This window comes from Arvicanthis niloticus, chromosome 24 (assembly GCF_011762505.2).
Source record: "Arvicanthis niloticus isolate mArvNil1 chromosome 24, mArvNil1.pat.X, whole genome shotgun sequence".
Lineage (NCBI taxonomy): Eukaryota > Metazoa > Chordata > Mammalia > Rodentia > Muridae > Arvicanthis > Arvicanthis niloticus.
Window position 1 is genome coordinate 34,610,564 of NC_133432.1, and position 24,260 is coordinate 34,634,823.

Here is a 24,260-nt window from a genome sequence, read left to right on the forward strand (position 1 = left end):
GTCCCTGAGCCTTTATTGGCCGGGCTCGTCGACGTCACCAACTTGACCTTTGAGCTGGCCAATCAACGGTAAGGAGGTCTTGGCATGCTTTCGCTACCCCGCCCGGAAGGGGCGGGCTATATGTCAAAAGTAGCCAATGGGTGGCCCAGGAGACGCGATCCACCGAGCGGCAGCGCGAACTCTCCCGCGGTGACTGAGGCAGGAGGAGTGCTGCATCCATGGAACAAACTGAAGGCGCGAGGTAAGCTGGGCTTGCAGTCTCCGGGCGCGTTCTTTATAGAGTTCCCGCTATCCCGGCCTCTTGGAAGAACCGGAAGTTCTTGCTGAGGCGCGAGGCAAGCTCTTGGACTCAGAGAGGCATTCACGTACGCTGGGCCGGGTTCCTGTGAGGAAGCTAATTCCTCGGCGTCCTCCGGCCACAAGCGGTGGACTTGAAACCCAACACGAAAATAAATCGCAGTAGACAGAATTCGTTTCCTTTTTTTTTTTTTTTTTTGGGGGGGGGGAGTCTTTATACCTGAAGACTTGGAGAGTGAGGTGTAAAGGCTCACGCTAATTTTGCAGTCAGGAGGATTTTTAGATTTATTATATTACGGTGCTTCTGTGTATTTGGTATTGTGTTCACAGGTGGCATCAAATCAGTGAAGCACATCTTACAAGGCCAGCACAGTTCCATTCGGTGACAGAAATGCAAATTTGCTGTCTGCATTTTAACATTGCGATTTCCCCCTCCCGCCTCCCCCCCACCCCCACTCCCAGATCCTCTGCAGTTAGAGATGAGAGCAAGTTTTGGTTTTTGAACTCAGGCTCCTCCTCCTACCTCAAACACCTGAGTGCTGTGATAACGAGTGAGGTTCTGTGCAAGGGAGATTGAATTGAAGAGAGGTTTGTTTGCTTATTTCATCAGGGTTTTTGGAAGTCTAGTATATGTCAGCCCATAAGGAAAATACTCCAAAATTCTTACCGCACGGATGCACCTATGTTTTATTATACTTCCATGGAGCTTTTCATAGCCAGGAAACTTATTTTTACTGTGACTAACCCGTAGGGGAATTTGACAGTAGATTGGAACCTAGTCGTTGCTGGACTTCATACTTCATATGATAGGCAGTGAGCACCACTTGACTGGGTTTGTGATTACAAAAAAAAAAAAAAACAAAAAAAAAAACAAAAAACAAAAAAAAAAACAAAACAAAACAAAAAAACTGATGGGAATCAAGCCACACCTATAATCATAGCACTGGTTGGGTGGAAACAGGAGCATCAGGCGTTTATAGTTACCTTTAACTATGTAGGGAGTTTGAGTTACATTGGACCCTGTGTCAAGACAAACAAGAAGTAAACCAAAACTGGTGGTAGCAATCAGACAAAACAGTGATTAAACTCGGAAAGCCAGTACGGAAAGAATGAGCTCTTGTCTCTAACATGAACTTGGAACTTTCATGAGAGCAGTGTAGGCAGCTTGGATTTGGGTTCAGGTTTCAAAAGGAATTATTACATAGCCGGGGGATGATTTTTGTCAACCAGTATTTCTCACCAAACTTTGACTTTTTAAGAATTGTGTAAAAAACTATTGTTGCTTTTTATTCAGCTTTTCAAGAATGAAGAACTTGTGTTGTAAAAGCTTACTGATCTGTCCCTTGAGAAATACAACAGGCCTCCTCCATAGAGATGCATGGACAATTAGATTTTGCAGAATCAGATAGTTTTAAATACATATTAGCAGATGTTAAAAGATTGTAGAACATTCATGTCCCAAGTGAAATGAGTGTGTACATATAATGAATGGATGGGTTAGGCTAACTACTTACAGGTCAGTCATTTACCAAGATAAAAGTTAAGAGTGGAATCTGCTTTGTCTAAGTATTTACTTTGTGTTTTGTTACTGGTTGTTTTGTTTTGTTTAGTACAGAACGTGCTAAAGCCATCAAGCCTATTGATGGGAAGTCAGTCCATCAAATTTGTTCTGGGCAGGTGGTACTCAGTTTAAGCACCGCAGTGAAGGAGTTGATAGAAAATAGTATAGATGCTGGTGCTACTAGTATTGGTAAGTTTGGAAAACTTTTCTTTTTTATAAAGATTAATTCATTTATTTTATATTTGTGGGTACACTGTTGATGTCTTCAGACACATGGGAAGAGGTCATCTGATCCCGTTACAGATGACTGTGAGCCTACCATGTGGATGGTAGGAATTGAACTCAGGACCTCTGGAAGGGTAGTCAATGCTCTTAACTGCTGAGCCATGTCTCCAGCCCATGGTTTGGAAAAGTTTTAAGCACCAAGAAATAATCACTCATGTTACTTATTTAAGAAACATTACTTGATTATTAGAAAATAAATACTGCTATACCAGTTATTATTTTGGCGTGAACACTTAGTTGTTGTATGAAAGGCTTTCCCTGAGGAAACACAACACACACAGGTCCACTCACCACTGGTAGGGAACTTTGAGACAGACTGAGAAAAGTCATGCATCACATTCTGACTTGGTGAATTAGTGTATTTGTGTTGGCATTACTAACAGAAATATGGATGCGGGATTATTTACGGGATCAAGAATGATTCAAAAGCAGCTGTATTACCTAGACACCCACCCCAGCTTCAGTGATGAGCCCTGAAGGTGGCTTTTAAGAAACTCAGCAAGGCTTGGAGTTTTCATCTTTCCTGGACTTGTGACATTTGTTTACCTTTGGAGTCACAAGCCCACTCCCTCCTGGAAAGAATCTTTCAAATCAGGGAAAACTTATACAACAGTTTTGTGCTTGGTATTTAGCTATGGAATAAGAGTTAATTGAGTCGTGTGTAGATGCTGTGCTAAGAGTTAGACGTGGAATGTCTTATTTAGTACGTGGACTATTATGACTTGAGAGTTACTATTTCTGTCACACAGAAGAGAAAACCGAGGTACCAGGAATTTATTGAGGCTATAAAGCTCAGAAAATATGATCCAAGAACTCTGAGTGCAGAGCCTTTATTCTTATATTACGTGTTCTTCGATTCTTAGTTGTGAGCCTAGCCTTCCTGAGCCATTGCTCCAGCCCGAGCCTGTTCTTAATGACTATGTTAAAAGTATTCCTTTTGAAATAGTAATAATAACAATAACAATGATAATAATAAACCAACTATTTAATCTGAGCTTACAAGGAGGACTTTCAAGTATCCTGGGCTTGGTCTTCAGTGCCACATACCCCGCCCCTTTAGAATGACGGTCGTATCTTTAAGTAAAAGTATAGGCATGACTGTTAAGTTTGCATTCTGTGCTACCGATATTGTCAAAATAAAACCTTTTAGCATGGCTTAATCATTAAGAAAGAAATATATTGGATTTTTTAGATCTAAGGCTTAAAGACTATGGGGTGGACCTCATTGAAGTTTCAGACAATGGATGTGGGGTAGAAGAAGAAAACTTTGAAGGTCTAGGTAAGACAAATGTTCCTATTCATATATAGTAATCATTTCCATATGTCTCAGATGTTTGAGTAACACTGTCTTACAATACATACTGTGGTAGATTGTATATGTTTCTCACACTATCACTGAAGACATTTTGGGCCTTTCTTTCCACTCTCTTTCAGCTCTGAAACATCACACATCTAAGATTCAAGAGTTTGCTGACCTTACACAGGTTGAAACTTTTGGCTTTCGGGGGGAAGCTCTGAGCTCTCTGTGTGCACTGAGGTGATGCGTTATTCTCATCAATTGGACACCATATGTAACAACTTCTGCAGGCTGAGAAGCAGGATGAGAATCCTTGTTGTTTACGATTTATTACTGAAGTATCTTGACTCCTCTGAACTTCGGAATTCTCTCTTATCTGATTGCTAATCTAAGTAACTCACTGACGTTTGAGAAATAGAGGAGTGAAATGAAGCAAATCATACAGTAGAAAAGTCACTGCCTGTCTTAAAGCACTTAGTAACCTTTAGGGAGCACACAGGCTAGGGTTGTAGCTTAGCCACAGACTGCTGTCTACAATACAGGATGCCTGGGATCAGCCAGTAGCACTGCAAAAGTAAATAAAGATAAAGTAATACATACATGATACATTATAAGTTCTGTTAGTTTCAGTTCTTCAGTTTTTAGGAAAAGATGTAATTAAATCCCTATTTTAATTACAATGAATATACATTTTATATTCTTGAATCATGTCTTTGAATTCTTCGTAACTGTTCGAATTAGTAACAAAACTGAGAAATAAAGCTTTGAGAATAGAATTTGAGATACTTTGTTATTTTGCAGTTCAACCTAAAGAAATCTTTAAAAGAAAAAAACAGCATTTATAAAACTGTCTCACCATCTTTTAGGGGCCAAACTTAAGGCATTGTGATAATTCCTTACTCAGTTAAAACCTTAATTATCTGAGAAGAATATCACCATTTCAAGAGAGTTCTGAGAAAAATGAAAGTACCTCCCCACATACAGACCCCTTGCAATGCTAAGGCCTGAAGTATAAGTTGAAGCAAGTGCTAGCAACGTGCTCTGCCTCTGAGCTACATCCTAGCAGCCCTAATGGACATGCTGTCCCTGCCACTCTCTTACAGTGATGTCACTATATCTACCTGCCATGCATCTGCAAGCATTGGGACTCGACTGGTATTTGACCATGATGGGAAAATCACTCAGAAAACTCCCTACCCCCGACCTAAAGGAACCACAGTCAGTGTGCAACACCTATTTTATACACTACCAGTGCGTCACAAAGAGTTTCAAAGGAACATTAAAAAGGTATCGGTAAATTCACCATCCTAGTCCTCATATGCCAATGTAGCATATGATTAATAAAATTATTAAAGATAAATATCAGTTAATTTTTCTTCCTTTAATTAAAAGATATGAAAAATATTTTTTTGAGACTTGTCTCATTATGTACGGTCTGGTCTTGTTAGTGCCTACCTTTATTGTTTAAGTGGGAGAACTACGGGTGTTGACCACCATGCCCAGCTGTTTTGTTGTTAATCAGTTAGGATCATGCCATGTATACTGTCCTATCACTTGGAACTGGCTCCAAAACATGCCTTTAAAATTATCTTATTTGGGGACTAGAGAGATGGCTCAGTGGTTAAGAGCAGCCATTGTCATTTCTGCAGGCCAGTCTGTTGGGGGCATTTTCTCAGCTGAGCTTGCCTATTCCCAAAGAACTCTATCCCGTGTTAAGTTGACAGAAACTTAGCAGAACAAGTCAGTAAGTAAACATCATAGCTACCATGTTCAGCTAATGAATATTATTTTAAATAGGTCTTGTATGTTTATGGCTAGTCTTTATAGAAGGATAAAATTTCTTATTAAAAAAATCAAAGGAGCCAGGATGATGGCACACATCTATAATCCCAGATTCAAGAGGTGTGGGCAGAAAAAACTCAGATTGAAGGGCCATCTTGGATTATATACGGAGATCATGTCTTAAAAAACAAGAAGACTAAATTTCTACATGAAGCGTTCTAGATTCAAAGGACAGGCAATTGTTTTGTTTTAGTTTTTGAGAGAGGGTTCCCTTTGTTGTCTGGGTGGCTTGGACCTCATGGCCTTCCGACTTGACTCTCCTGAATTTCTAGGGTTATAGGTATGCCTCACCCACCTGGTTTAGAATGTACTTTGGGTGTATGTGGGCTGCGAATGTGCATGTGGAGGCCAAAGGTCAACATCTTGTGTCCTCTGTCACTTCATCCTTATTTTGGAGTCACCATATTCCTAACCCCCATGAGTCCGCGGGTTTTACTACACTGGCTAGCCAGCAAGTTTCAGAGAGTTTGTTTTCCACCTTGCCAGTGCTGCAATTATGGATTTATTTGTTCTGCTATTTCCAACAGTTTCATGAGGCTCTGGTACTCATGCTTGCCCAGCAAGCATTTTACTGACTGAGTTAGCTCCCCAGCCCCTAGAATGATGATGGAGTACCTGCCTACCTGCCAAAAATGAGAAGACGGTGACTAGAAGCCAGAGCCAAGTTTTACTTTACAGCATGCATGGGGACGATTCTGCACAGATCCTTGTGTCAAACATTCTTCCCTTTTTTTTATTTTCAAGGCCATGTAGAACCTTGGGTCAAATGTTGTAAGTTTAGCCATGCAGTTTCTGTAAGATCAAAGTAATCTTGAGTCTTGTGTTTCTCAAACAGGAGTATGCCAAAATGGTCCAGGTCTTGCAGGCATACTGTATCATTTCAGCAGGCGTCCGTGTAAGTTGCACTAATCAACTAGGACAGGGGAAGCGGCAACCCGTGGTGTGCACAAGCGGAAGCTCTGCCGTGAAGGAAAATATTGGGTCTGTGTTTGGCCAGAAGCAGGTAGGGGCCAGCTAGCTACTGGAAAATGTTTGACTTTGTTTTTCATATTTATTGTGGGTATGCACACGGGAGTGCTGGCACCTGCAAAGGCCAGAAATGTTGGATCTCCCTGGAGCTGGAGTTACAGGTGACTGTGAGCACCTGACATGAGTGCTGGGCACTGACCCCAGTCCAATGGACGAGAAGTATATGCTGTTCACCCCTGAGCCATTTCCTCAGCCCCCCGAGAAGTGGGCTTGTTGTTATTGTTTTGTTCTAGTAATTGTAGCAAGTCTTGCTGTCCTTCACAGAGACTAAAACCCAAAAAGAAATATTTAAGTGCTCTATAGCTAAGGTTAATGTCTGAGAGCTAAAGATTTTTTTTTAATTTTATTTTTTAGAAAATGAAAAACTGTATCCTTTAATATTCTGTCTCTCTGAAAAACATGAAATCATCAAGTAGGAGCTTGGTGATTCATTTTCCAAGTAAACAGATTGAAGTCATTTTAGCACTGTAAAATAGTTGTCAAGGTTCTTTGAATTTTATTTTTTTATTGTTCATTTCTGTGTGTATATGTGTGTAGTCTTAATGAGGCATAGCTTACCCTGGAAAGAAACCACATTTTATCCTCCCTGAAGTGTGATTGCTGCTGCCTTAGGAGGTGACCATTACTCTTGGTGTCTTTCAGTTGCAAAGCCTCATTCCCTTTGCTCAGCTGCCCCCTAGTGACGCTGTCTGTGAGGAGTACGGCCTGAGCGCTTCCAGGGCTCCACAGAATCCTTTCCAGTGAGTACACTGACTGCTGCCAGGAGAACTGCAGCCAGCATGCCTCGGGTGGGCTTTATTGTGTGTGTGTGTGTTTGAATAGTGACTTTACGGTGTAGGGTGATTGTGTACAGCTAGGAGAGAGTGGGTAACTAGCACTGTGGCTTAATTCAGACAGTAGGCTGGGTGACTGGTACGTCCAAGAGGGTTTCCTGTTAAATTAGTCTACTTTGGGTTGGAATAATTTTTTAATTATTCTACGTTTGACCTTGGGATCTATTGAACTTGCCCAGCTCCATTATGTTTAGTGTAGGAAATATAGACACTTCCATAAAGAGCATTGTCCCAGTGGAGGTCTGTATTGGTCATTTCTACACTTGTGTTTTGGCTTATCGTAAAATTGCAAAGATGGTGTTGTAGTTTGCTCTCTATTGCTGTGATAAACCCTGACCAAAAGCAGCTGGGGGAGAAAAGGGCTTCTTTCCCCTGACAGCTGAAGTTATCAAGGCAAGTCAAGGCAGGAACTAAAGTGGAGACCACAGAGGAACACTGCCTACAGGCTCACGTCTGTGGAGTGCTCAGTTTGCCTATACACACACAAGGCCCACCTGCCTGGCACGGCACCACCCGCAGTGGGCTGGGCCTCCCTCATCAGTCATCAAGCAAGAAACTGCCCCACAGATGTGCCCATGGGCCAGTCTGATGGACGCAGTTTCTCACTTGAGAGTCCTCTTTCCAGATGATTCTGGTTTGATGACAAGAACTAGGCAGCACAGGTGGACACCTGTGTTTTACCTTTGCACACAGTCCTGGGGTAGGACTCACGAAGAGCAAGAAACTCTACATCTTAAACCTTCATAGAAGTTAATGTTTGGGAATGAAAATATTTTGTTATATTTTTAATTTTATGCTTATAGAAAATGAATTCTTTTCACTGTTTTTCTCTTTATGTGTGAAAAAGTATGCAAAGGAGGCTGACTAAGCAGATTTTGTTTGCATACGTGTGTGTGTGTGTGTGTGTGTGTGAAGGCCAAAGATCCAATTCCTAGTATCATTGTTCAGACACCATTCACCCTGTTTTGTTTTTTTTTTTGTTGTTGTTTTGTTTTTTTTAAGATTTATTTATTTCTTTATTTTTACGAACATGAGTGCTCTATTTGCATGTATAGCTGCATGGCAGAAGAGGGCATCGGATCCCATTACAGATGGTTGTGAGCCACCATGTGGTTGCTGGGAATTGAACTCAGGAACTCTGGAAGAACAGTCAGTGCTCTTAACCACTGAGCCATCTCTCCAGCCCCCTCACCTTATTTTCTGAGATGGGATCTCACTGGCCTGGATTTCATCAAGTAGGCTAGTCCGGCTGGCCAGTAAGACCTAGATATATGTCTGCCTCTACCTCCTCAGCACTGGGGTTTCAAGTGTGTACCACCATGCTTGAGGGTTTTTTTAACCCAGATTCTGGAGACTAGTCAGGCCCAAGTGTTTACACAACAAGCACTTTCCAGTAACTTAGCCTCCTCTCTTTTAACGAGGCAAGGGCTATGTGACTGCTAATGTTCATGTGGGATTTGCCCTGATGAGTGGGTCACCAGCTGTTCCATGCTGACTTGATTTTAAGAATGCCTGTGCTAAGCTGGAACACTTGTAATCCTGGCAATGGGATGGTGAGAGCAGGAACTGCATGGGGAGACTCATGTGTCATGTGTGGACATAACCGGTTTCATGCTGTAACTGTTCTTCCTGTATCCCTTTGACAGCATTTCGGGCTTCATCTCACAGTGCACACACGGGGCCGGGAGGAGTGCAACAGACAGACAGTTTTTCTTCATCAATCAACGGCCTTGTGACCCAGCAAAGGTAGTTTTCATTGTCTGTTTGAGACAGACTCATGCAGCCCTCTTTGGCCTCAAGCTACCCTGTGTAGCCAGGACTACCCTTGAATATCTGATCCTCCTCTACCTCCACCCACGAGGATTTGGACCACCAGGCCTGGTTTATGTGGTACTAGTAATTAAACCCAGGGCTTTGTTTGTGCAAGGCAGACATTCTGATGTGGAGCTGACTCCACATGACTTCATGACTGTCTGATATAGGCAGTTTACATGGAACTTGGAATGTCACAGAAACATGCCTTTAAAATTATCTTATTTGTGGGCTAGTAAGATGGCTCAGGGGTTGACAGCACTGATTGCTCTTCCAGAGGTCCTGAGTTTAATTCCCAGCAATCACATGGTGGTTGACAACCATAATGAGGTCTGGTGCAGGCATACGTGCAGGCAGAACATTGTCTACATAATAAATACATAGACCTTTTAAAAAATTATCTTATTTGGGGACTAGAGAGATAGTTAAAAACAGCCAGTGTTCAATTCCCAGCACCCACACGAGGGCTCAAAACTACCTGTAACTCCTGTCTCAGAGGATACAATACCATCTTCTGGTCTCTTCAGATACTAGGCACATAAGTGATACATAGACATACATACATGCAGGCAAAACATCTATGAACATGAAAATGAATAATAACATTTTAAAAATTTTCGCATTTAGGAAAGTTTAAGTTTTGTGTGTATAAAAGTACTTATTATTAATATACTTATTATCATAGAAACTACCACTACTAGAAAAAAAGCAAACATTATCAATCATTATCTACATTTTTTATTGCAAACTGACCACATGATTTGCTTGTGTTTTTTCTCTTCCCTTTGTCAGTTTCACAGGAGAATGAGGGCCCAGCTTTAGCTCTGCCGTAGACAGTGTCAGCTAAGCAGTGTCCTTATGAGACTTTAACAGCTTGGCTCTGACTTCCACATTCTCAGCAACAGTGACCTCGGGGGATTTTGACACTTTAAAATTCTACTGCATTCCGACTGTGACCCAGTTTCTACATTTTAAGATTAGATATTATTTCTAATGTCATTTAATAATTGTATTGTAGTATCATATACGTGTGGACCTAAGTACATTTGAACATGCTTTATTAACATTGAACTACACCTGCATTCTATCTGTCTGTCCATCCATCTACCTACTTACCTACCCCTCAGTCTGCCTACCACAACCTCTGAAGTACTGGGGTTGTAAGTGTCCACCACCAAACCTGACAGAGATTTCTTGAGTAATATCTTTGGGTTGGAAAGATTCAGTTTTAGGAATCTATTTATCTTGTCACTTTACCTATGGAGCCCTTTAGTGAGATGTGTTTGTTCTTGACTGGAATTCTACTGGGAAGGCTGAAGAGCAAGATTTTGAGGATAGCCTGGGCTACACAGCAAGCTCATGAAACAAATCCCTTTGAAAAATATGAGGAAACTTTTAAAATAGTATTTATATTTGTTATTTTGATTATAGAATACCTTCACAAGTACGTGTGTGTATGTATGTCTTATTTACATGTGTGTTAAGACATCAAATTGTAGCGGTTTTTGTGGTTTCTCAATGCTGAGTATTGAATCCAGGGTCTCCCACATTCTAGGCAAATGTTGTGTCACTGAGCTATATCCCCCTTCACCCCCCACTCCATGAGACTAGGTCTCACTAAATTACCCTGGGTAACATTGAATTCACTCTAGCCCAAGCTGGTCTTGAAATTTCCATCTTCCTGCCTCTGCCTCTTGAGTAACTGGGATTGCGGGCCTCTATGTCAAAGCTTAGGTAGATTCTATACTGAAGTCTATGCAGTTTATTGTGTACCAATCATACATTAATAAAGCTGTATTAGGAGCTGGGAATGGCCCAGTCGATGGAGTGCTTGCCTAGTATGCACAAAGCCCTGGGTTCCATGTGTAGCACTGGAGTGATGGTGTATGCCTATAATCCTGGCATTCAAGGTGGAGGCAGGAGGATCAGAAGCACAAGGTCATCCTTCCATACGCTACATAAAACTCTACGTGAAAAAAAAAAATGCTTTAAAGCTGTGTGAGTTTAGTAAGACTTAGCAGAAAGAGGTCCCTTTGGAGATGGGTTAGAATAGTGAGTTGTTAGGACAGTGTGTGGATGGAGCATTTCTTTTCTCATCTTTGTTTCTTACACAGGTCTCTAAACTTGTAAATGAGGTTTATCACATGTATAATCGGCATCAGTATCCATTTGTTGTTCTTAATGTTTCTGTTGATTCAGGTAAGTCCCATTAAAGTTTCAGCAAGAATTTTGTTTTTCTTAAAAGAGTAAAATGAGGGCTGGAGAGATGGCTCAGCTGTTAAAGGCTAGGCTCACAACCAAAAATATAAGAGTAAAAATGCTTTATAAAGCTTTAATATAACAATAGAAATTAACTGATAATCATGTAATTTTACATTTTATACTGACCATACTGCATTCTATTTGAAACAATGTTCATTGTATTATTAGGAAATGTCTCTTTAAACTTGAACAAAGGGAGTAAGATACTTATAGATTCTCCTTGATTTTGAAAAGGATTAATTTCATATGTATTTTTTCTTTTTGATTGTCAAATTCTGATTTATTTAGACCCACATTTTCTAGACATTTTAAAATATATATATGCCTTTCTTAAAATAGCCATGCCCGTTCACACATGCAAACAAGGACTCATAAACATTAACATTTGTGGAAGAAAATATTTAGCGAACCGCCGGTGGCTCAGCCCTTAAGGCTCCCGCCCGCAGAGGGCGCCCCGTCTCTTGGTGTGCGGGTTCGAGTCCCGCCGTCTCTCCCGTCTTCCCACGTCATCTCGTGGGGAAAAAAAAAATATTTTTTTATCTTTATTGTTAGATGTGAACATTTTATTTTCAATGTCATTAAAAATTACTTTTACAAAAACAACTAACCAACTATAATTTGGGGACCTGTAGACCTGGTTCAGTGGGTAAAAGCTTGCTCTGCTTGCAGAGGACTGGAGATGGTTCCAGCACGGACATCAGGCAGCTCATAACTAACTGCCTGTGACTAAAGCTCCAGGAAATCCAGCATCCTCTTCTGTCCTTATGAACATCTGTATACACATGCATGTGTGCAGGCATGCACAGACACACACTCAATGCAGATACCCACAGAGGCCTGATGAAGCTGGAGTTACATGCGGTTGTGAGCCATCTGATGTGGGCTCTGGAAATCAAAGTCTGGAAGACTAGCACATGCTCTTAACCTCTAAGCCATCTCTTCAGCTTGAGGTAGTCTCTCTTGTTTCTGCTGCTGCACTTCATACTGCAAGATAGCTTTCTGACAATCCTAAGCTAAATAGCAGATTCAGGATCAGCCTGGGCTACGTGAGACACCGTCAAAAAAATAATAAAAGACTATTATTTTTCCTCACTTATTTAAAGAGGTATCTTTATGGACTGATGAGACATCTCAGTAGGTAAAGTGCTTAATGGGCAAGTGTGAGGACCGTAGTTCAGATCCCCAGCACGCATGTAAACAGCATGTACAGCAGCACATGCTCTCATCCCAGGGCTAGGAGGCAGCAGAAGGGGAATACCTAGAGCTAGTTACCCAAGCAGTCTAGCCAGTTGGTGAGCTCCAGTTCATCCAGTTCAGCTAGGTTCCCTATCTTGAAAATAAGGTAGAGAAGAAATTGAGGAAGATACTTGATGTCAACTTCTGGACTCCATACACACATATGTATGTTCAGCCACACTTCTGTGTACACACACGCATGCACACACACACGCATGCACACACACAGACACACACACACATACACACATGTGCGTGTGCCTTTACCCTCCAAGAAATTTATAATTTATGAATACTAGTCTGGACACCATTATTAATTTTAATCTTGACTGGTTTTAATTAATAGTACAAATGAGTGAAATAGTAAATGGTTAAATTATATTACTAACGGTGAGCTCAAGCATTTCTTTATTCTTTGCCTTAGAATGTGTCGATATTAACGTAACTCCAGATAAAAGGCAAATTTTACTACAGGATGAAAAGCTTTTGCTGGCAGTTTTAAAGACGTCCTTGATAGGAATGTTCGACGGTGATGCAAACAAGCTTAATGTCAACCAGCAGCCCCTGCTGGATGTCGAAGGTAAGAAAATACAGTGATGGAGTGATGGACCTTATAAAAATTTCAGCTACTATGATACTTCCTTTTTTTTTCTAACAGTGATTTTTGACATGAAGTAGAATCTTTTTAGTAAAGAGGAAACGTCATGGTAGAAAGTATTTTTAACTAGAGGCTATACATGTTAGTACACAACTTTATTCCCAGCACTCAAGAGACAGAAGCAGGTGAGTCTCTGTGGGTTCAAGGCCAACCTGGTCTACAGGGTAAGTGCCAGGCTAATCAGGGAGACATAGTGAGGCCCTGCCTAAAAAAAAATCTTAAGGTAAAAAGTGAGGATTGTCACTCGGTTGTCACTTGAGGTTGTCCTGACCTTCACGCTCATAGCATGTGTATGCACACACACTATTACAGACATTTTTTAAAAGTTTATGAAGGCCAGGTCTGGTGACACATGCCTGTAATCCCAACATTTGTAAGACTGAGGCAGGAAGACCTACAGTTGAGGGTAAGCCTGGGCTACATAGTTCCATCCTAGCTATGGCTCTCTAAGAGACAGAAAAACAGAAGCAGACTGAGACTGATAGACTCAGTTTATACTGTCTTATGATTATTTTATAGAATCTATCAAAGTCATATGTGGCCATTCATATATTCATTCCTTCTCATGAGTATACAGTATTCCACTCAAGTTAAATATCACAATTTATGTGTGTGTGTATGTGGGTATTCAGGTTGCTTCCAGTATGGGCCTACAGTAAAGAGCTGTCATGAGCACTTTTAGACATCTTCTGGGAAGTATAAGTATTTCCTGCTTTTGTTTTGCTTTAAGATTTAAAAAAAAATTATGTGTGTGCCTGGTGTGTGTGTGTGTGTGTGTGTGTGTGTGTGTGTGTGTGTGTGTGTGTGTGTGCCATGTTTGTGCAGTACTCAGAGAGTCCTGAAGGGTGTTTAGAGCTGGGATTATAGATACTTGTGAGCTGCCCTCATAGGTGCTGGAAACTGACTTCAAATCCTCTGGGAAAGCGAAACGTACTCTTAACTACCGAGTCATCTCTCCAGCCCTGGTTTTGTTTCTTTGAGACAGAGTCTCTCTATGTTCCACACAGGCTGACCTGGAATTCTCTGCCTTCTTATCTTAGCCTTCTCAATGCAGGAATCATGGGCGTGTGGTACCATGCTCAGCATGGGTAGGCACTTCTGATGGAGGAACAGACCAGGGTCACGGATGAGCATACGTTTAGCTCTCATTTTATATCCCCTTTATGATGGGTTCTGGCCAGTGTTGCTAATCCTCTCATTCCCAGTCAGTGTACTCCCTGAGACTCTTTTCTCTTCCTTTCTGCTAGGTAACTTAGTAAAGCTGCATACCACAGAAATAGAAAAACCTGTGTCAGGAAAGCAAGGTAACTCTCCTTTGTTGAAGATCACAGCAAACGAAAAAAGAGTGGTATCCATCTCCAGGCTGAGAGAGGCCTTTTCTCTTCATCCTACCACAGAGATCAAGGCTAGGGGCCCAGAGACTCCTGAACTGAAACAGAGTTTTCCAAGTCAGAAAAGGGGTGTGTCATCTTCTTATCCTTCAGACGTCGTCTCTTATAGAGGCCTGCATGGCTCGCAGGACAAATTGGTGAGTCCCACGAACAGCCCTGTTGACTGTATGGACAGAGAAAAAAGAGAAAAAGACCCAGGGATCAGCAGCACCTCAGCTGGCTCTGAGGAAGGGTTCAGCACCCCAGAAGTGGCCAGTAGCTTTAGCAGTGACTATAACGTGAGCTCCCCAGAAGACAGACCTTCTCAGGAAAACATAGACTGTGGTGAAATGGACTACCATCTTTCAGGGACAGGACACCATTTAAAGCCGGAAGATAGCGGATATAAATGTAGACCTTTACCTCCACCAACTCATCTCTCACCCTCAAATGCTAAACGTTTCAAGCCAGAAGAAAGGCCTTCAAATACTGACATTCCTCAAAAACTGCTTGATCCTCAGAACACCTCAGCAGCTGAGGTTGATGTAGCCGTAAAAATTAATAAGAAAGTGGTGCTCCTTGACTTCTCTATGAACTCTTTAGCTAAACGGATGAAGCAGTTACAGCACCTAAAACTGCAGAACAAAAGTGAACAGAATTACAGGAAATTTAGGGCCAAGATTTGCCCTGGAGAAAATCAAGCAGCAGAAGATGAACTCAGAAAAGAGATTAGGTACTGTTTGTTCTTAACGGTATTTTGGTCAGGCTTGTGATTGGACGCTGTGACTGAATGAAGGCTGACTCTGTGGAGCTTCCGTGTTGGCTCCTCTAGGTATTTTGCATGTCTTCATTTCTTGTACTGTGTGGATGGTCTCTTCCTTTCTGAAATAGGACTCAAGTGTGGCCCTCCCTCAGCACCGGGAGCCATCAAATGGCTTGAGATTCCTGTGGAGACAACCCTACACAGGGGCTTCCCACATCACAGGCTCCCTGACAGACTGCCAGTGTTCCCCTCCCTCCCTCCCTCCTTCCCTCCTTCCCTTCTTCCCTCCTTCCCTCTCTCCCTCCTCATTGCCCCCTTTATCTGATGCTGATACTGAATCTGAGGTTGATTTTGACCCCACAGATTAGTCATTTGCTTTTTAATCTTTTTGGCAAAGATGTTTCTAGTTACTAACTTCTCCTTGCCTTTCACATATACAATGTTAGTTTTTCTGGTTTTGTTTGGTTTAGTTTTGTTTTTGAGACAGGGTTTCATGTAACCCAGGCTGCGTGAAACTAACTGTGGAAAAGATGACCTGAGTTCCCGGTCACTTTACCATTGCCTCCTGATTGCTGGGACTGTAAATACATGCTGTGAATTTTCTGTCCCATGGGGAGTGGGGGGTTAGAAGCAGAATTTCCTCAATGTATAGCAAACTGACTTTGAGTTTATGATTGTCTTGCCTTCACCTCCTTAGTGCTGACATTACAGATGTGTACCGTCATGCCTGGCTCCGAGTTGTGCCTGTTGTAGAAAGAGACCTATCAAAGATTCTGTTAACCCAGGTCATTGCCGTCCTGGGAAGCAGGGCAGACTGAGACAGTTCCCCAGGGCATCTTGCTAGTCACCTGTTCAGATCAAGCGTTGGCTCCACAGCACCATCTTCACTGTGCTGTGCTGGTGGCTCGGCCACGCCAGCATTTCTCCTGGAGTTTGTTGCTGCCATGTGTGTAATTACGAGATTAGAAACCATATCCATCAGGAGAGAATTTATTAGATGAACTATGGTGTGTGCATACTGAATTCCAGTACAGTCATTAAGAACTCCCATCAGCTCCTGGAAGGCTGAAGGAGGAGGACTCCAGGGTTGAGGCCAGGATGAGTAACAAAATGAGACTCTGGAAAAGGAAGAAGAAAAGGAAGGTAGAGGTAGATCTAAAGTTGGGCGTTGGAGGCATGCACCTGTAATTTCAGCTATGTGACAGGCTGAAGTGGGAGGAGTTCAAAAGCCTAGACAACACAGTACCATCTTAAAAGAAAATCTATTTGTAGGTCTATATGTGCATAAACCTAAGGAAGACTCTGTGATGTATTAAATGATAAGAATAGAGCAGGTGCCTAGTTCTCTTTTCATTTTAAAACTTAAATTCATATCTGAGCAAAGGCACAGAAGCATATGTGCCAAATTATTGGTAGTAGTCACTAAAACCATCCGTCTCTGGAGCACTGACTGTGTGGATGATTGGGGCCATGTTAGAAAGCACAGTTATTACCTTTTCTAGCGAATGCTTTCGTAGCACTTTATTTTTTTTTAATTAATGTGTTGTTTTACAATCAGAAATAATCTTCAAAGATATCTTGTAAGCAATGTTTTGTTTTGCAGTAAGTCGATGTTTGCGGAGATGGAGATCCTGGGTCAGTTTAACCTGGGTTTTATAGTCACCAAACTGAAAGAGGACCTCTTCCTGGTGGACCAGCACGCTGCGGACGAAAAGTACAACTTTGAGATGCTGCAGCAGCACACTGTGCTCCAGGCGCAGAGGCTCATCACGTGGGTTCCCAGTGCTTATGCCAACAGCCGTGGACACACACATGTACACACATGTGGGCAACAGCTGTGGACACACACATGCACACACATGTGGGCTTGCTACAGATAACTGTACGACAAATTCTCATCCTTTTCACATAATGATAATCACAACTCCCTCACTGAGTGCCTATTACAAGGAAAACTGTTGAGGCAGTTCATTCGTTTGATCCAAGATAACAGACCAGCTGGTTACTGTTGCCATTGCATGTCACGGTGATAAAATTACACATGCGCAGAGATGTTAACCAACCTGCCTGAGGTCCCACACTAATAAGTTCTTTAGGTATCTCTACCTTTTAGCCATTTAAAATGATGCTCACTGGGTGGCCAGAAAACCCTATTGGTGGAGGGTAACTGAATATATTAGGCCTGGTATAGCATAGTGCAGACCTTTTCAGAGAAGGCTGACCTCAAACTCACAGAGATCTACCTCTGCCTCCCAAGTGCTGGGATTGAAGGTCTGTGTGCCACATCTGGTCCATAAGGGCCTTTAAAAGGGATGTTTTATAAATCACCATGGCAGTAGTATTTTGGTTTCATTCCTACTCTGTAGGTACATGCTTGCCCTGGTTTATAGTTTATACTATAGTCTGAGACTCCTGTTTTCCAGACCCCAGACTCTGAACTTAACTGCTGTCAATGAAGCTGTGCTGATAGAAAATCTGGAAATATTCAGAAAGAACGGCTTTGACTTTGTCATTGATGAGGATGGTGAGTTACACTTGGGACTGTAGGGTCCTGGGTTTTAGGGACGTAGAAGCATGGGTTCTGCCATGGACAGAAATGTTCTTCTCCAATAATGGATTTTCCTCCATTTTTTTTCCTTTTAGCTCCAGTCACTGAAAGGGCTAAATTGATTTCCTTACCAACTAGTAAAAACTGGACCTTTGGACCTCAAGATATAGATGAACTGATCTTTATGCTAAGTGACAGCCCTGGTGTCCTGTGTCGGCCCTCAAGAGTCAGACAGATGTTTGCTTCCAGAGCCTGTCGGAAGTCTGTAAGTAAAATAAGCCCCACTCCTAGGGCCTGAGGGCCCAGAGGAGTTCTCAGCTCAGCTCTTGGCTTGGTGGATACTATTAAGCGCCTTCATGACGGTCCTAGACATACAGAGCTGCATTGTCTGTCAGCGTAGCGAGACAGCCAGGTCTGCATTCTCGTTGACCTCTGGGTCAGACTTGCTGTTGATTCTCTGCAGATGCTAAGCAGTGGTTTATCTCAGGGTTTCCTTGAGCCCAGCAGTTAGCTTTGGGTGTACCGGCTTCACTCATGGGCCTTATGAGTAATGCCAACCTGAATTGAGAAAGATTCTCTGCCTCCAGGCTGAGATACCACCATCAAAACTCAAGTAGAGCCATTTAGTCACAGGTATCCCGGAGGGGCTATTTGCAGTCACTGATGCTGAGTCCTGTGCCTCTCATATTTGTATGGGAAATGGTAGTTATGGCTAACTATTAACCCAGCGTCCAAATAAGATAAGAAACTGTCAAACGGCCACATGCCTGTATTATCCAGCAATTCCTTAAGCCCACTTATGAAGCTGACCTGTTCCAAGTGTGAGGATAGAGAAGGAAGGAAGGTGAGAGGAGCAGACACAAACAAATGACCTCTCAGATGACAGTAAGTACAGACATTCAAACAGCACGTGACCACAGAGAAAATGTGGGGAACAAGATGAGTGCCATCTGAGCTCCTGTGACTGGGGAGGTAGAGCCTCCATGGGTAAATACGTTCCTGATAGAAAAAATAGTAAACATGCAAACCAGAGGCCGCCTCTGCCGAGATGTGAGAGCGGAGCAGCCCCCAGAGGGCAGCCCATAGTCTTAGCTTCCAGAGAGTCAGTGCTGACTGAGAGGTGCTGACCTGGGATGCAGAGGACAGGGCATGGCCGCTCTGGGAAGCAACCAGTGTTAAGAGCTATGCTGCACACTTGCTGTCTGTGAGGCCAGTGTTCAGTAAGTAGAGTGTCTAAAACCAACATTCGTTCCAGTCTTGGGCTCGAGGGAGATGTCTGGACTGCAAATCAGATTTACATGTTTGCTGGGATCATCTTAATGTCCACTTGACACAAGCTAGAGTCGTCTGAGAGGAAGGAACTTCAATTAAGAAAATGAGTCCATAAGATCAGACTGTAGCCAGGCCTGCAGGGCATTTTCTTAATTAGTGATTGATGGGGGGAGTCCAGCCCACTGTGGTGGTGCGATCCTTGGGCTGGTGGTCCCAGTTCTATAGGAAAACAGTCTGAGCAAGCCATGAAGAGCAGGACTCGTCCATGGCCTCTGATCAGTTCTTGCTGCCCTCACTGCTTTTGATGAAGTTTTATATGGTACCGTGAGGGAAGTAACCCTTTCCTCCCCAAGTTTCTTCTGGTCATAGTGTTTTATCACAGCAATGATAACCCTAACTGGGACAATATGACTCAAAGCTTTCAGACCAGAGACAAGTTTTGTTTGTTATAGTGTGAGACAGGGAGGTGGGGTATGTACATACCATGAGGCATGTATAGAGATCGCATGGCAATATTGTGGAAAATTGGTTCATTCTTCCTTTATATGGATTCTGAGGACCAAGCTCAGGTTGACAGGCTTGTGCAGCAAGCCCTTCACCTTCACCCTCTGAGCCATTTAGCCAGCCCTCAGAAAGGGTATTGTTTGTGGACTGCTGATGTGTCTCAACACACACACACTTAGTAGATGAAAACCGTCCTATCTAGTAGTGACAGTAAGTGTCAGAGCAGGTGGTCTGTGTAGATAGTCGTGTAGTCATGCCAGGAGTATGACTTGTGTGTGTCCATGGAAGTCTGTGGAGCCCTGGTGTGCACCTCCACTCTTGCCCTGCCACATGCAGTGCTGTGGGTCCCTTCTGGTGTCTAGCACTGACCCTCATGGGATTGATCTGTTTCCTGCTGTCCACATGACACATCCATGTAATAAGTCCCTGCTTGCCTTTCCAGCCCTTTCTCCTTCACTCTGCTCCAGCCATAGCCAAGGGACTACAGTCACTGACTCCAGCCCCTTCAGGCCCTTGCTTCCTGCTGTTCCCACCTAGATCCACCATTTCTGCTCTTCACATGCCTGGCTCCCTTCTGTCCTCAGTCACCCCATATGAGACATCTGTTAACTTGCTTATTGTTTTTCTGCCCACAGTGTGACAGCACCCTGCTTTGTCCCTACTTTTTAGGTCTGTGCTGACACCTGGTGGACACTTCATGTTCTGTAATAGGAAGAAAGATGGCAATGGAGGGGTTTAGGCCTATCTGTGTCTCAGTCACCTATTTCCCAGAGTCTCAGCATTGGGGAGTGCTGTAACATCCACTCTACACATGCATGACACAAAGCTCCTCAGGTTCTGGAGAGAAAAACAAACATGCTGTTTCATTTAGAGTAGACAGAGCATGTGAGCAGGAGCCTGAAGGAGGGAGCGCTTGCAAAAAAAAGATACGAGGAAAGCAGATGCCAAGCACAGGGACGGCTAGTTCTCTGGTTCCAAGGCTTGCTTTGTGCATGTGCACATGAGGATAGTGTGCCAGTGTGGTAGGAAAGATGGTCATATACTGGGATATTATCTGTTACTGTTCTGTTGCTGTGAAGAGACACCATGACCAAGGCAACTTACAAGAGGAAACATTTAATGGGGGCTTTTTTACAGTTTCAGAGGGTGAGTCCATGATCATCATGGTGGGGAGCACGGTGGCAGGCAGGCACTGGAGCAGTAGCCAAATGCTTATACTCTGATCTGTAGGCAGCAGAGAGAGTGTGTGTAGTGGGAGGGAGAGAGGAGAAACTGGTTTGGAATGGTGAAACCTCAAAGCCTCCAGTGACACAAGAGCAGACCTCCTAATCCCTCCTAAACAGTCCACCAACAGGAACCAAACCTTCGCAGATAGGAGCCTATGGGAGCCATTCTCATTCAAACCACCACAGATATGCAAGGACGTAGATTTTACCTGGGTAAAGGAAGAGCTGGAAAGAGCAGTGAGTGACCTGGTAGACTTTTAAAAAGAGCTGCTTTTTTCTGGCATGGTGACTCCAATCTGTGTTCTGTGCACTCAGGAAACAAAAGCAATAGGATCGTCTCGAGGGCCAGCCTGGCATACGGGTTTCAGGCCAGCCAGGGTTAAACATGGTGAGACCCTGTCTTCACATCTCGAGGGCCAGCCTGGCATACGGGTTTCAGGCCAGCCAGGGTTAAACATGGTGAGACCCTGTCTTCATATCTCAAGGGCTAGCCTGGCATACGGGTTTCAGGCCAGCCAGGGTTAAACAGACCCTGTCTTCACATCTCGAAGGCCAGCCTGGCATATGGGTTTCAGGCCAGCCAGGGTTAAACAGTGAGACCCTGTCTTCACATCTCAAGGGCTAGCCTGGCATACGGGTTTCAGGCCAACCAGGGTTAAACATGGTAAGACCCTGTCTTCACATTTCGAAGGCTAGCCTGGCATACGGGTTTCAGGCCAGCCAGGGTTAAACATGGTGAGACCCTGTCTTCACATCTCGAAGGCCAGCCTGGCATATGGGTTTCAGGCCAACCAGGGTTAAACATGGTGAGACCCTGTCTTCAAAAAGAAAGGGAAAAAAAAAAAAAAAAAAAAAAAAAAGGGATTGGAATGTTTCTTAGTCAGGGTTTCATTGCTGTGAACAGACACCACAACCAAGGCAAGTCTTATAAAAGACAATATTTCATTGGGGCTGGCTTACAGTTTCAGAGGTTCAGTCCATTATCATCGTGGCAGGAAGCATGGCCAGTGTGCAGGCAGGCATGGTGCTGGAGGAGCCAAGAGTTCTACAGCTTGATCTAGAAGACTCATTTGCAGGCAGCCAGGAGGAGGGTCTCTTCTAGGAGCATAGGACCTCAAAGGCCACCCCCACAGTGACACACTTCCTCCAACAAGGACAGACCTCCTAATAGTGCCACTTCCCACAAGCCAAGCATAGTCAAACACCACAGGATGACAGCTCAGCATGTAAAGTGCTTTTTGTACAAGTGTGGACCTAAACTGAAATCCCAGCATTCACATAAAATACTGAGTCGTGGTGCATAATTGTAATGCCAGCTGTGGGGAAGTGGAGACACAGGCCCACTAGCTGGCCAGTCCAGCCAAAATAATGAGATACAGGTTCAGTGAGAGAATCCTAGCTCAAAAACTAAGGTAAACAGAGATAGGTATCAGTCTGTCAACCTTTGGCTTCCGTGTGCTCAGGAATGAGTAAGCATGTGTACACACACACAGACACACCAAAAAATAATAAAATTCCTTGCTGCCTGCTGAGTGGAGAGTGACACTCAGGACCACTCTGGTCGCCAGGGTGAGAGGAGAAGTGAAGTCATATGGAACTGTTGAGGGACCTGATGCTGTGCCAGCAAAGCCCGAGCTGTGAAGGCCGGGAGCTCGACAGCAAGGTCTGGAGTGCCGAGCTGTGAGAAGATGGGGCCTCTGGGTGAAGGCTCTTCAGGAACTGTTTCCAAGCTGTGGTCTAGTCTCAACGAACCCTGTGCTTCCGAAGATGTTTTAACAAGTCCCAAACTCTGCACTTTTGTTTCACACTCAGGTGATGATTGGAACTGCTCTCAATATGAGCGAGATGAAGAAGCTCATCACGCACATGGGTGAGATGGACCACCCCTGGAACTGTCCCCATGGAAGGCCAACCATGAGGCACATTGCAAATCTGGACATCATCTCTCAAAACTGATACTTCACTTGTAGGATAAAGTTTATTACAGATTGTTCTGTTTGCAAAGATGACATTTTAAATAATCTGATTATCATTGTTCAAAAATTAGCATGCTACTTTAATGTACTGGATCCATTTAAAAACAGTGTTAAGCCAGGTATAGTGGCATGTGCCTCTTGCCTAGCTACTTGGGAGATCCAGGTGGGAGGCTCATTTGAACCCAGGAGTTTGGGACCACCCTGAGCTACATTCTAATTCAAGGACAAAAATATATATTTTTTTGAAGCCTTTTCGCCATGTCTGCAATTATTGTTCTGCAATTTGATTGTGTGTGGGGGTTGGGGGAGGGAGAGAGGTGTTGGACCCTTTTTCTGCCCTGGTTTGGGCCTTGTGGACAAACCCAAGCCTGGCTCAAGTTTCTGCAGCCTTGTGGGAGAGTCTAAGCCTGGCTTGAGTTTTGAGACCTGTCTCAGTCACTTCTGTTCCGGGGTAACTCAATAAGACCTGTTTGGCCCTGCCTCTCCCCTGCCATTGCTGATGTAGACCTTTGACATTGGCCCTGTCAGTCACCCCATACCCTCCATCACTCTTCTCTGCCCCCTACGTCATCTCACCACACCAAAACTCCTCCCCATGCTCCAAGTTTATATAAACAAGAGGTTGCTACATTAAAGTTGAGTTCCTGCTTCTACAAGACTCCCGGCTGGGTGTGTTTCTTTGGGCCACAAACACCATCCTGCTCAGCTCCTGAGAGAGCCAGCGAGATCAGGACCTCTCACTCCTCTCACCTGGACCTACTGGCTTTAAGGAGCTGACAGAGAGGAGCACTTTGGAAGATAGCCAGTCTTCCCTCTGTCTGGGAACTGCAACTTTGAGCCCTTAATAACAATTGAAATCCATTTGTTTGTTTTCTTGTTCTCTCACCCACCCCACCCCTGAGTCTGAGACAGCATTCATATAACTCAGGCTTCTCTTCAACTTGTTTTGTCGCCAAGGTTGGTGTTGGGAGCCGACTTTTAGCAGAAAGCAGGTAGAAAGCAGCTATTCACGTGTTAGCCACACCTCCAAGGCTTCTGTCATATCCATGCATCTACAAGGGGCGTGGCAAAAGTGTATAAATACCCTAGATTTCCCTTCAAATAAAGAGACTTGATCAGAACGTTTGTCTTGTCTCCATTCCTTGCGTCTTTTCTCCTTATCCTCACTCTCTCTCCCTCTAGACCCTGACGGGAAGACCAGAGTGGCAGTTTGAAGCCAGGCAGAGCGGAGCAGGCCACACATAGTAACTAACCAGGCTTTTTAAGTCTTTTATCTCAAGCCAGGTAGAGTGGAGCCAGTTGCAACATTTTTGGCACCCAATGTGGGGCTCGAACCCACGACCCTGAGATTAAGAGTCTCATGCTCTACCGACTAGGTTGGCCTAGAACTGAACTTGCCTCCACTGCCCAAGTGCTAGGATCACAGGTGTGTGTCACACACACCCACATTAAGAAGTATGGTCTTTTGGAATTAGCAGCTCTCAATTCT

At 43.6% G+C, this 24,260-nt stretch overlaps 1 protein-coding gene across 7 annotated transcripts; it reads left to right on the forward strand.

The window, feature by feature from the left end:
• The first annotated feature begins 25 nt into the window (after window positions 1-25).
• Pms2 (PMS1 homolog 2, mismatch repair system component) lies at window positions 26-23,892 on the forward strand. Of its 7 annotated transcripts, XM_076923616.1 has the most exons (16): window positions 26-241; window positions 1,913-2,047; window positions 3,336-3,422; window positions 3,578-3,680; window positions 4,544-4,727; window positions 6,118-6,285; window positions 6,954-7,051; window positions 8,791-8,890; window positions 11,071-11,155; window positions 12,879-13,034; window positions 14,360-14,416; window positions 14,510-15,215; window positions 16,849-17,016; window positions 17,669-17,769; window positions 17,889-18,058; window positions 22,608-23,892. In XM_076923616.1, the coding sequence occupies exons 1-16, from the start codon at window positions 85-87 to the stop codon at window positions 22,749-22,751; spliced, it is 2,619 nt and encodes an 872-aa protein (XP_076779731.1). In that variant the 5' UTR covers window positions 26-84; the 3' UTR covers window positions 22,752-23,892. The 7 variants fall into 7 exon arrangements, 6 of the variants coding, with proteins under 6 accessions (XP_076779731.1, XP_076779732.1, XP_076779730.1 ...); XM_076923617.1 differs by having other exon boundaries at window positions 1,908-2,047; window positions 14,360-15,215; XM_076923615.1 differs by having other exon boundaries at window positions 14,360-15,215.
• The last annotated feature ends 368 nt before the right edge of the window (window positions 23,893-24,260 follow it).